The 12,831-nt window shown below is 37.8% G+C and overlaps 1 protein-coding gene across 1 annotated transcript; it reads left to right on the forward strand.

Moving 5' to 3' along the window:
- The first annotated feature begins 12,079 nt into the window (after nucleotides 1-12,079).
- Nucleotides 12,080-12,490, forward strand: LOC125354368 (histone H3.3A-like). The gene has a single exon (XM_048349966.1). It carries the CDS (start codon nucleotides 12,080-12,082, stop codon nucleotides 12,488-12,490), a length of 411 nt encoding a protein of 136 aa, XP_048205923.1.
- The last annotated feature ends 341 nt before the right edge of the window (nucleotides 12,491-12,831 follow it).

Below are 12,831 nucleotides of genomic sequence, written 5' to 3' on the forward strand. Positions count from 1 at the left end.
AAGCACTAAGATCAACTCAAAATGGATTAAGGACCTCAACATCAGGCCTGAAACTCTGAAACTACTTCAAGAAACAATAGGAGAAACACTAGAACCTATAGGCATAGGCAGAAACTTTCTGAACAGAATCCCAGGGGCATACCAGATAGGAGAAAGACTTGACAAATGGGACTACACTAAAAGTTTCTGCACAGGTAAAGTCATTGCTGCTAAACTAGAAAGCCAACCAATTGGGAAAAGATATTTCCCAGCAATGCCTCATATCTATCATGTACAAGGAGCTCAAGAAACTAATTTTTTCCAAACCTAATAAACCAATCACTAAATTGGCAAGGGAACTAAACAGACACTTCTCGAAGAAGAAGCAAAAATGGCAAAGAAACACATGAGGAAATGCTTATCATCCCTGTCTGTAAGGGAAATACAAATAAATACAACCTTGAGATACCACCTTACCCCAGTCAGAATGGCCTATAATCTGAATTCAGACAACAGCAAATGCTGGCGAGGATGGATGCGGAGAAAGAGGAACTGCAATACACTGCTGGTGGGATTGTAAACTAGTACAACCACTCTGGAAAGCAGTCTGGAGGTTCCTCAAAAAGCTAAACATAGACATACCCTACGACTCAGCCATACCACTCCTAGGAATCTACTTTGAGCAACAGGAATCACAATATGACAAGGACACCTGCATCTCCATGTTCATTGCTGCACTGTTTAGAATAGCCAAGATATGGAAATAGCCCAGATGCCCCTCTATAGGTGAATGGGCTTGAAATATGCGTTACTTATGTACAATGGAATTTTACACTGCCATTAAAAAAGATGAAATAATGGCATTTTCTGGGAACTGGATGGAACTAGAACAAATCATGTTGAGTGAGATAAGCCAAGAGCAGGGAGACAAATGCCATATGGTCTCCCTGGTATGTGGATGTTAGATTTGAAATGCAATGAAATATAACAAAGTAAACAGGTACCAAAATACAGTGAGAACAAAAGCAGACATCCTTGAAAGAAAAGCACCAAATAGCAAGACCCAAGCACCTCCTAGAACCCCAAAGATAAGGAAACAAAGACCTTTTCTGAAAATGGCCTATTATTTTTTAGATGACTCTATCGTCCCTGCCTCATATATGGAATGCACACGAACATACCTGAGGGAAGTAGGGAGGAGGGCACAGAATGAGTGGAAAATGGGTGAAAAAATAATATAACAGAGGGGACCACCAGCTACATTGGACATTGATGAATGTGAACTAAGCAACTCATAGATAGTGATGGGAAGTAGGGATGAGAGAGAAAGAGGGGACAGATGTTACTAAACAAAGAAAAAGAAGTACATATCACTCAAATTAGATGAAATGATTTTATTATTAAAGTTTATAGAGTTCATAAGCTTTATAGAGTAGAATAATGATTTTTATCATTGTGAAGATTAGAATGTGTACTGTGAAAAGTATGTAGTAATCTAAACTCAGTAAAAAAAAGTGTTCTAATCTTGGCACTCAGACCTGAGGTCAAACCCCAGAGAACATGCTTTAAATGATTTTTTTTTCAACCAGAAAGGTTGATTAACCTTTATAAATATTTAAAGTTACTGAAAGATTATAGTTTATAAGACATATTGGAGGCAAAGTACAATATAATTCATGTGGTCAATAAAGAAAAGAATACAATGTTTTTTGCAGGAAGATAGATTTGGAAAAATTTATACTGGGTTAAGTAATCAAGCTCAGAGAGACAAAGTGTACACATTTTAATATGTGGATATTAATACTATAATATAAACACTTATGCAAACGCACACATATATACCTACACAATCAAGTTGACTAATATATGGTATATGTAGGAGTAAATTCCATGTTGCAATCCGTTTGAGCAATTAACAGTTTAACAAAATGAGTATCAGGAAGCTGAAACATGTTTTGAATAGGATGGGGAGTAGTGGGAGGATAATAAATAGAAAATGGTAGAGAAATATAATATTCGATGTGCATGTGCAAAACTAGAAGTACAAAATAATGTGTTACTGGGTGGTATTGGGGATAGGTGGAAGGGGGAGAACGATAAAAGTTGTGATTCTAAACAAAATGTATTCTATACATAAATGGACATGTTAAAATGAAATCCTCTAATACAACTACCTGAAGATAATATATTTTTTCTGAAAAGGAAATGAGAGCAGGTCAGCAGCTCCAACTTTAGGAAAATTCTACAGTTTCCTATAAGCTTTAATTCTAATTTGGGGATTTGAACTAAAAGTGGCTCTTGTGTTCCAAAAATTACTCAGTTTTTGACCCCAGTACTTAACAGGATGCTAGGCACCTTCTCAGAGCAGGGAAGGACAACATAATGCTGAACACTGCCAGATGCTTTGAGCTTGTATGTGCCTTACAACCAGAAGACAGTGCCCTCGTCATCCTGTAACTTAAGGACTTGAGGCTTTTGTGACCACCAGCCCAAGTACCTATGTTTGTTTCTATGGGAATTATGAAGGATCTTCTCCCCAGACCACAGTTTAGGGACTGTAGCTATTTCTGTAAGGTCCTAGCTTTGCCCACACTTGGACATAGATAGAGTTGGGCAAATCCCAGGCCAAATACTTTGACTCTAGGATTCAGTTTCTGGAATCACAGTGTCTGATAGCACTTTGCTTTGCTGGTATGAACTAAGGATGGTTCTCTTCCTATCCCAAAGACATTGAATTGTAGGCAGTGGTGTAAGGTCCAAGTTTCATTCATGCCTGTCCATTCAGAGTTAGGCACGCCATAGCTTGACAAGCACATTGGCAGTTTCCTTTGTCCTCACCAAAAGCAGACTAGCAGCCTGCAGTCATGTGAATGCACCTGCAGGTACAAAGCCTTGGCATCGCTTGACGTATTCCCAGGAGACCAGAGAAGGAATCATTGGTGTTCTTCAGCTCCAAATCATTAACTATCAATAATACAATCATCTGATCTTTCCCCGTGGGACCTAAGGACACTCCAACCCATCCCTGGAAGCACCAGGAGTGTAGATATCAAACCCACCAGCCTCAGGACCTCTCTTATTTAGCCAAAGGTCATTCATGAAGATTCTCATGGTGTCCTACACATCAAGTGGTACTGATACCAGTGGTACTAACTCAAAAGTTATTTACATGAATCCTAGAAAATCTTGGCAGCATTACCTCCACAACTCTCAGATTTTGGGCTAAATTTACTGGTTCACTGATAACATTTGTACTCTTCAATATGGAAGGTATCATGTGGCTCTCAAATCTTCAAACAAAGCATTGTTTGAAGCACCCAGTGCTGCTTGTAATTGTCCCATGGGAACAAGGGAATGTCTCATCTGTGCTCCAAATCATTGAGCCTGTGAATATCAGTGCTACAGAAGAAATCATTATCTGCACTTACCAGGTAGTAGCTGAAAATAACCTCCATCCTTCTCTGTAGATATAGATTCAGAACTATAGATTCTGGTGCTACAGGCTCAAACCTCCAAATTTATCCTAAGAGTCTTAGGGTATGTCATGCTCATCATGTGGCTCTGGACTGTAACTGCTAGTGCTGCAACTCTATGCTTGCCATGAGGGTGCTAGACATAATTCTCTTTTCACTGTCCTCCAAAAAGATGGCAGCACAGTACCATCAGAGCTCAACACTTGGTATCTTGAAGACTAATACCCATGGAAGATCACACCTGTATTTTGGGCTTTTATGACATCAATGATGAACCATAAGAAACTATCAAAACTTAACTGATAAGTAGATATGTGTGGGAAACATACATATTTATTATGTCCTGTAACAAGTGGATATGTACATCAGGCCAAATGTTTCCCACACCTGGTCTAGACTATTGAAAATTTCATAGAAACTATATACATCAGTCAAAGATTATAAAAACCTACAAATATTTAGTTTTGAATTTATAAACACAAAACAACTGTCCAATGGTTTCTACACAAGAACTTTTCTCAAACTATTTTATAAGTCAGAAAAAAATGAATGCCAACATCAAATACACAGACATAAATACAAGCACATAAAAACATGAAAGAAAACATGATATTCCAAGTGGAGAATAATTCTTGAGAAAAAAGTCTAAATTTGAAGGAAATTATAAAACTCAAGAACCAGAATTTAAATTACTATCCTAAGGAAGCTCAATGAGATTCATAAAATTTAGATGATTCAAAGAAATAAGAAAATACATAAAATGAATGATAAATTCATTACAGTGATCAAAATAATCATATTCAATAAAAAAGTCTTGGAACTCAAAACTTTATTGAAATAAAAAATGCAGTAGCTTTCTCAGCAGAGTAAAACAATCAAGAAAAGATTTCAGAACTTGAGGAAAGATCTGAGTTATCTTAGTCAAATACCAACAGCAACAAAGGAGTTCTAAAGGCGTAAGAAATATAGCTAAGTGACCAAACATGTGCATTGTGCAATTCAATAATAGAAAGAATGGAATGCACTAAAAACTACTTCTATGAAATAATAGTTAAAAACTTTGGACATCAGATTTTTAGAAGCTCTAAAGATAATAACTAGATTCAAAGTACCCAAGGACAAAATGTCAAAATTTTAAAACAGAATGCATCCTAATATTAGAGAAAATCATCAAGTCACATATAAGTGAAAGCCTGACAGACTGTAGCAGATTTCCTAGTAGAAACCTAGCAGAAGAGAATGGGAAGATACATGAAAATACGGAAAGAGAAACCAAACTTCCAATGATGCCCAGCAAAATTATCCTTCAAAACCAAAGGAGAAATCGATTCCTTCTTAGGTATAAACTAATGGAATTCTCTATCAACAGACAAGACCTATATGATATATTTATGGAAGTATTGTAGTAGAAATGAAAACATAACTACCATTATGATAGGAAAATACACCAAATCTGGACAAACAAATGACTAGAAGGACAGGGAAACAGAATTAAACAGTAGCATGAGAGAAAACTAAAAGAAGTATAAGTAAATAAAGTAATCAAATACAGTGAAAGAAATTTATCAGCTATGCCTTGAATATAGAAATTCACAAATCAAATTATATAGACATCCTAAATGGGTTAGAAAAATAAGATTTAGGAAGAATAAGACCCAATAAGAGGGACTGGGGATATGGCCTAGTGGCAAGAGTGATTGCCTCATATACATGAAGCCCTGGGTTCAATTCCCCAGCACCACATATACAGAAAACAGCGAGAAGTGGCGCTGTGGCTCAAGTGGCAGAGTGCTAGCCTTGAGCAAAAAAAGAAGCCAGGGACAGTGCTCAGGCCCTGAGTCCAAGCCCCAGGACTGGCCAAAAAAAAAAAAAAGACCCAATTAGAAACTCACTCAACTGGTACACACAGACAAAAAGTGAAAAGTTGGAAAAGTTAATATAAATAAAAATGAAAATCAGCCTGAGTAACCATATTCATATCCGATAAAGCCAATTTTAAACCAAGCACTGTTAAAAGACACAATAGTAATTATACATTGATAAAAGGCTTAATTCAACAAGAACTTTATATCAGAACAAGAAGGAAGAAAGATGCCTTGAAAGTATCTCAGACTGGCCAGACTATACTCATCACAAGCTCGAGGACATGAAAGAGTAAACTCACTAGAAAGACTTTCTCTTGAGAAGAAAGTGCCTCTGCATACTAATGGAAGCCTAGGTAAGTGTGATCTCATGATTTATTTCACTTTTTTTTTTTTTTTTGGCTGCCTAGGTGACAAGAAACCACCACAGCTGCGGTCAGAATGGATCTAGTTACAAGCCAGTCAGTTCCTGATTAGTTCTTGATCAGTTACTGATCTGTTGGTGGAAGATTTTGGTATTCTCCACTTGATGCTTCATTGGCAGATGTGAAGATTACAAGATAATTGGAATCATGGACAATTCCACCCAGATTTCATTTTTTAATTTTATTTTTTATTATTATAAAGGTAATATGCAGAGAGGGGTTAGAGTTACATGTCAGGTAAAAAGTACATGTCTTTTTGGACAATGTCACCTCTTCCTTCCCTCCCAGTTTCCCCCTCCCATTCTTACCTACAAGTTATATAGTTCATTTTCAAGATAGTGTCTAGTGAGTATCTGCTGCATTTGTTCCCTCTTTGTCTTTCCATTTCTGTACCTCCCCTTAGATTCCTAAAGACAGATAAATGAACAAACATGACAAAAAGAAAAAACAACAACAAAGAAAAAAACCTCTTCCATTCAGAGTTCCAAGGAAGGACTGGGTAGTCAGGTGTTGAGTGGCAAATGTCTGCCTATAAGGCAGCCACTGATGAAGCTGTGAGAATGAATCCCAAGCTGCAATGGAGATTCCAGGATGTTAGCAATGCCAGGAACATAGAACACAGAGGGAACTCCTGGGCAATGAGTGGAGCCAGTTTCAAAGAAAGATCATGTGGACTGAAAATAGTAAAGCCAAAGTGTCTGGATGGCCAAGATCATTAGAGCTCATGCTATAAAACCACATGCCCTGAATACTGGGCATGGTGCTACAGGGTTTCATGGAGGTCCTTTTGGGTTTGGGTCTTATTCTCACCCAATACTTCTATGCTATTTTCCTATCTAAGCATTTGGGAATGGGTATGTGTGATCTGTGCCATTGTATTTGGAAGTATGTAACTTGTTTTATGTTACAGGATTTCATAACTAATGGTTTTGAGTTCAAGAGGGATTTTGCATTTGTACTTTTGAATACTATTAAAACTGTTAAGACTTTCTCTGAAGATGGACTGAATGAATTTACATTTTGAGCTGGACATAAGCCTTTAAGAAAAATAAAATTTGGGGGCTGGGAATATGGCCTAGTGGTAAAGTGCTCGTCTCATATACATGAAGCCCTGAGTTAGATTCCTCAGCACCACATATATAGAAAAAGCTGGAAGTGGCGCTGTGGCTCAAGTGGCAGAGTGCTAGCCTTGAGCAAAAAGAAGCCAGGGACAGTGCTCAGGCCCTGAGTTCAAGCCCCAGAACTGGCAAAAAAAAAAAAAAACAAGAAAAATAAAATTGGGAAATTGATGACAAAATTTGTGAGAGAAATGATAAGGCTTCAGGAATAGTCAAAGCAGTTATAATTAAGGTAAAAATCGGGGGGAAAAATCTGACCAGTCCCCAACCAAAAATTTTATTAGTCTATTGCTACTACTGTAAACAAGAAACCTTAGATGATAATTTATAAAGAACAGATGCTTATTCTTTACAGTTCTAGAGACTGAGAAGTTCAGGATGAAGGTTCAGGAAGATTTGACATGTAGTGAGGGCTGTTTTCAAGATGGAGCAATGTGGGCTGGGAATATGGCCTAGTGGTAAAGTGCTCGCCTCGTATACATGAAGCCCTGGGTTCGATTCCTCAGCACCACATATATAGAAAAAATCCAGAAGTGGCGCTGTGGCTCAAGGGGTAGAATGCTAGCCTTGAGCAAAAAGAAGCCAAGGACAGTGCTCAGGCCCTGAGTCCAAGCCCCAGGACTGGCAACAAAAACAAAACAAAACAAAATCAAGATGGAGCAACGTTTCTATGTCCTCATATAGAACAGTATGTTCCTGGAGATTTTGTGAGCTATCACTTGGCAGTATGAACATGAATTGATTTCTGGGTTTTTAAATTTTGTTCTACTGGCCTATGAGCCATTACCATGCTGACTTAATAAATATAGCTTTATAAAAATTTTTGAACTCAGCTATTGGATTTATCTTTCCTTGTGTTTTTTCTCTTCCACTCCAAGAATGTTTTGGCTATTTGGGGGTTTTGGTGGTTCTATGAACTTTAAGAACATTTTCATTTCTGTTTAGAAATTGTTATCACTGTTGGAATTGCAATGACTGTAAATCGTTTAGGTTATTACTGTCATTCTGACAATGTTGGTTCTTCTGAATCATGAACATGATGTTACTTGCCCTTTTTTTTTTAATATTCTCTAATTTTGACCATCGGTGTCTTATAGTTTTCATTGTAGAGTTATTTCACTTCCTTGGTAAGTATCATCTTGTATGTTTTTTTAAAAATGTTTATTGGGACCATGGTTGCCTTTAAAATTTTTATTTCAGGATATTTATTATTATTATATAAGATACTACTGCTTTTAATGTTAATTTTTATATCCTGTGACTTCAATCTTCATGTATTTCTACCTGCCAGAAAAGTGCATAGCCATGTGAGTTACTCAGAGTTCTAACTAGGAGTGTTTTCCTTCCCCATTGTTGTTTAGTCTCTCTCCTAAAAGTGTTGTGGTACTGCAGTTACATCATGCAGAATCATCTGAAAATGAAGATCAAGTTTTTTCTTTTTCTGTCAAATCCCCATGAGGCCACAAATACAATTGGAACCATGGGCCTTTGGGACACATGTTCATGAAAATCATGATTTCATGGCCTGCATGGCACTCTTCATATATATATGCCATTTCCATTTAGTGATGGAGTATACATTCAGATTTTTTGGCTTTATAATTCAGATCTACCCAATACTTGATGGGTAACTCAGATCACATAGTCACATCATACCACATGGTAAAGCATTTCATTTCCACTAAGGCCCACTAACAAGCCATGGGTACTTCCTAAGGATGGTAGACTTTTGCTCCAAAATTCTAAATACTTGTGTTTTAATTTACCTATAAGTGTCTTCCAAAGAATCCAAACAGCTTATCTATTTACCGCTGATACATCAAGCACCAATTTCTGCATAATATAGCCCAAATGATATAGAATTTTGTACATCAGCTTTGATTTGTTGCAGAGGTCGATGGTATGGATGTTCCTGTCCTACTTCATACATGGTTATTCTACTAGAAATTGGATTGGGTAAGGTGATTAGGTAATCAGGGAAGAACTTTCATGATATGGACTAGAGCCACTATAAAAGAGTCCAGAGAGCTCAAGTGTTCTCAATTTCCAATTATGTTTCTTTCAAGTAGCAGTCTAGACCTTCTCTTCTACTAGGTTAAGTTCCAGTGAAAAGATACAATCTATTAGGAAAGTGGGATCTTACCAGGCATCAGGTATAATTTGCTCTTAGATTTTTCCAGCCTTTAAAACTGTGAGAAATAAACATATTATTTGTAAGCTATGTAGTTAATAACCTAAATATACAAAGACCATGGGCCATTCAGTTATCCTGGTCATTTAACACTAGCAGCTTTGGGATCACTCCATAAGTAATAGGCCATACTAATGCACAAAGTGAGATATATATGTTACCTTCAAAAACAAAATAGGCCAAAAAAATGTCATACCTTTTTTCCTGGTTTTAGTAGGACACATTGCAATATCTTAGTACCATTAACCTTAGAAGTATTTTGACAAGACAAGACCACTAAGATATCTAGAAATTTCACAGATGTAGAAGGCCTCTGAATTTTAGTTGGATTAGTTTCCAACCATATGACACTGAAACAGTGTTTATCATACTGTGAATCGAACACAGGATTCACACGCACTAGGCAAGCACTCTTCCATTAGCTACATCTGTAAACCAACACATATTTTCCTGGTTCTTTTTAAAATTTTTGATAGTTCAAAGAATAGAAATATCTTGCCAATAAGCTTAGACTAGTGATTACTTCTTGTTTACTATATCCAATGGGAATAATGTCATCATTGTAATGGGATCTTGTATATTTTGTTGAAGTGAAGGGGATCAATATTCCTCCAAACAAAGTCTGATAAAGGGAAAGATGCAAACTAAGGTATAAAGGGAAAGATACTTGATGTTACTCTGAGGTAGAACAATGAAGCTGTATTCCTAGACTTGCTTTCTTGAGAGCAAAGTATTTCTTGTAAAAAAAAATAATGGACAATCATTGAGAAAGGATATTTTCTATATCAGTAGCTGATTATCAGTTTGTTTACTTATCTATTTTGTATTTTTCTATAATAAAATACCTTGGGCAGATTAACTTTATAGTAAGAGGTTTACTCAGTCCATGGCTTTGGAAATTCAAGGGCAAGGGACCAACATTTGCTCAAATCTAGTGTGATTATTGAGGTGGACATATCACAATGGTACAACCATATAAAGAACGAATTGATTACTTTGCTACACAAATATCCAGAGAGCAACTGGAGTCCAACCACCCTTCTGGGAAGAAACACTTAATGACACAAGAACCTATCATTTTAAAGTGTCATCATTTACACACACAGGATTAGCTCAGGCAGCTGTGAATGCCAAGAAATCCCACAATACGTAGTTTAGAAATTACTGAACCAGAAAAGTCAGTGGTGTGATTCCGTCTGAGTTCAAAAGAGTGACAAGCAAGAACATAAATGTTTGAGAACAAGTGAATGTCGAAGTGAATTCATGCTTTAAACTTTATGTTCTCTTTGGACTCTAAATAGTCTATGTATCATGAAGTGAGGATATGATGTAGAGGTAAGAAGAGGGCATATCCATTCAGAAACCATAGCCCAACATCAGAGAGTAGGAGAGAGAACAGCTAATTCCTTTTAAATTGACATAGATCCACAAAAATTGGGTGGAAGTGTTGTTGCTACTTAGGTATTTCCTATGCTAGGTCCACCTGGAAGAGTATCTCCAGTATGAGGGAGCATCCAATTGAACCATTCTTGGGCTCATTTCTCATAAGCAGCTTGAGGTGTGTTACCCCTAAACTTGCCACAGTGTTGGGCCTGTCTATGGAGACCACCAGTGGAAATTCAGCCCAGCAGCTGTCACAGTGGCATGAGTATCCTGGCCAAAAACCTAAGGCAGCCTTCTAACAGCTCTTTCTGATCTAACCTGTTTGGACTTCAGAGAAAAATTAATTCAATAATCTCTTTCCCTCCACACTAAATAAACTTCAAAATGACAATGGGGAAATATGAAATGTCTTCATCCTCTATTCTCATCATTTATTTATATTTGCCAGTTGTGGGATTTGACCTGAAGGCCTAGGTACTGTCTCTGAGCTTTTTGCTCAAGGCTAGCACTCTACCATTTGAGCCACAGTGCCACTTCCTGTTTTTATCTGTTTATGTGGTACTGCGGAATCGAACCCATGCATGCTAGGCAAACACTCTACCACTAAGCCACATTCCAAGCCATTCATCCTCTATTCTCTCAGTAAGAAAGATATTTTGATTAGTCTTTCAAAATTATTTGTCTTGCTCTATATAGTATTTATTGTGTTTACTCTTATTACTATGTCTCATGATCTTGGTTCTTCTCTGGGCTTTTCTTTTTTCCTTTCCCCATGCCACCTTCTTTTTATTACTAACTTAACATGTTTACTTTCAATAAATTATGAATTTCCAGCTTATCCTATAAATTGAATATTTCCTTTCTATCAATATTGGAGATGCAGTTGTTTTGAATTTTTTAATCACAATTTTTTAATCAATATATCTGATTTGTTCTTGAATTTTTGTTGTTACTGCAATCTGATTTCTCTCCATTAAGTGGTAGTAGGAAGTGAGACCACAAGAGAAGGCTGCCCACTAAATCCCTATATAAAACTGAAGGCAGCATCCCATCCCATCAGAAGCACAAATCAAAATGTACAAACACAAGATATATGAAAAAGTTAGGCAAAGTAAGTTCCATCCTAGATTTCATAACTCATCCACATCTGACTGCAAATATATTTAAATGGTTGAGATGCTAGACCAAAATTTCAAAAGTCTAATAATTATGAACAGCCTCAGAGATGATTCAAATAAATGGATGAATTAAGTAATAACTCAGTTTAGCAAAGAGAAAGGATTATGAAGAGAAATTCAACAGTTAGATATCATGGAAAAATGGATTTCTTAGAAATTAAGTTCAACAAATCAAATAAAAACTAAGTACAAAGCACCATCAAAAAACTAGATCAGAAAAAATAATATCAGCAACCGAAAAAAAGGGGAGGACTTAAATTCAGATAACAATAAATGAATGAGCAGTTCTGACTACAACCTTCAAAATACAGGGATTGGCCGCCAGAGGGGGACAGCCTCGGTGTCAGCCATCTTTCAATTGTGTTCACAGCCGCCGCCTCCGCACCATCGCTGCTCTGGCGCCAGCGCCACCTCTTGTTCGCCGAGCTCCAGCCGAAGGAGAAGGGGGTTGAGTTAAGCCTCTCTATACCATGGCTCGTACAAAGCCGACTGCCTGCAAATCCACGGGTGGTGAAGCACCCAGGGAACAACTGGCAACAAAAGCCGCTTGCAAGAGTGCGCCCTCCACTGGAGGGATGAAGAAACCCCATCGTTACAGACCCGGTACTGTGGCGCTTAGTGAAATTAGACGCTACCAGAAGTCCACTGAACTTCAGATTCGCAAGCTCCCTTTCCAGCGTCTGGTGCGAGAAATTGCTCAGGACTTCAAAACAGATCTGCGCTTCCAGAGTGCAGCTACTGGTGCTTTGCGGGAGGCAAGTGAGGCCTATCTGGTTGGCCTTTTTGAAGATACCAGTCTGTGTGCTATTCATGCCAAACATGTAACAATTATGCCAAAAGATATCCAGCTAGCACGCTGCATATGTGGAGAACGTGCTTAAGAATCCATTTAAAATCGGAAGCATTTCATTCTCAAAGGTTCCCCCTCCCCCTTTTCTTTCTTTTTTTTGGGGGGGGGGGCAGTCCTGGGCCTTGGTCTCAGGGCCTGAGCACTGTCCTTGGCTTCTTTTTGCTCAAGGCTAGCACTCTGCCACTTGAGCTACAGCACCACTTCTGGCCGTTTTCTGTATATGTGGTGCTGGGGAATTGAACCCAGAGCCTCATGTATAGGAGGCACTCTTGCCACTAGGCCATATCCCCAGCCCCTTCCTCCTTTTCTTGTTATTGGTAGTTCTAAATGTTAGATTTTTTCCCCCATGGGGTCAAAAGGTACCTAAGTATA

The sequence above is a fragment of the Perognathus longimembris genome, chromosome 7, assembly GCF_023159225.1.
Source record: "Perognathus longimembris pacificus isolate PPM17 chromosome 7, ASM2315922v1, whole genome shotgun sequence".
Taxonomy (NCBI): Eukaryota; Metazoa; Chordata; class Mammalia; order Rodentia; family Heteromyidae; genus Perognathus; species Perognathus longimembris.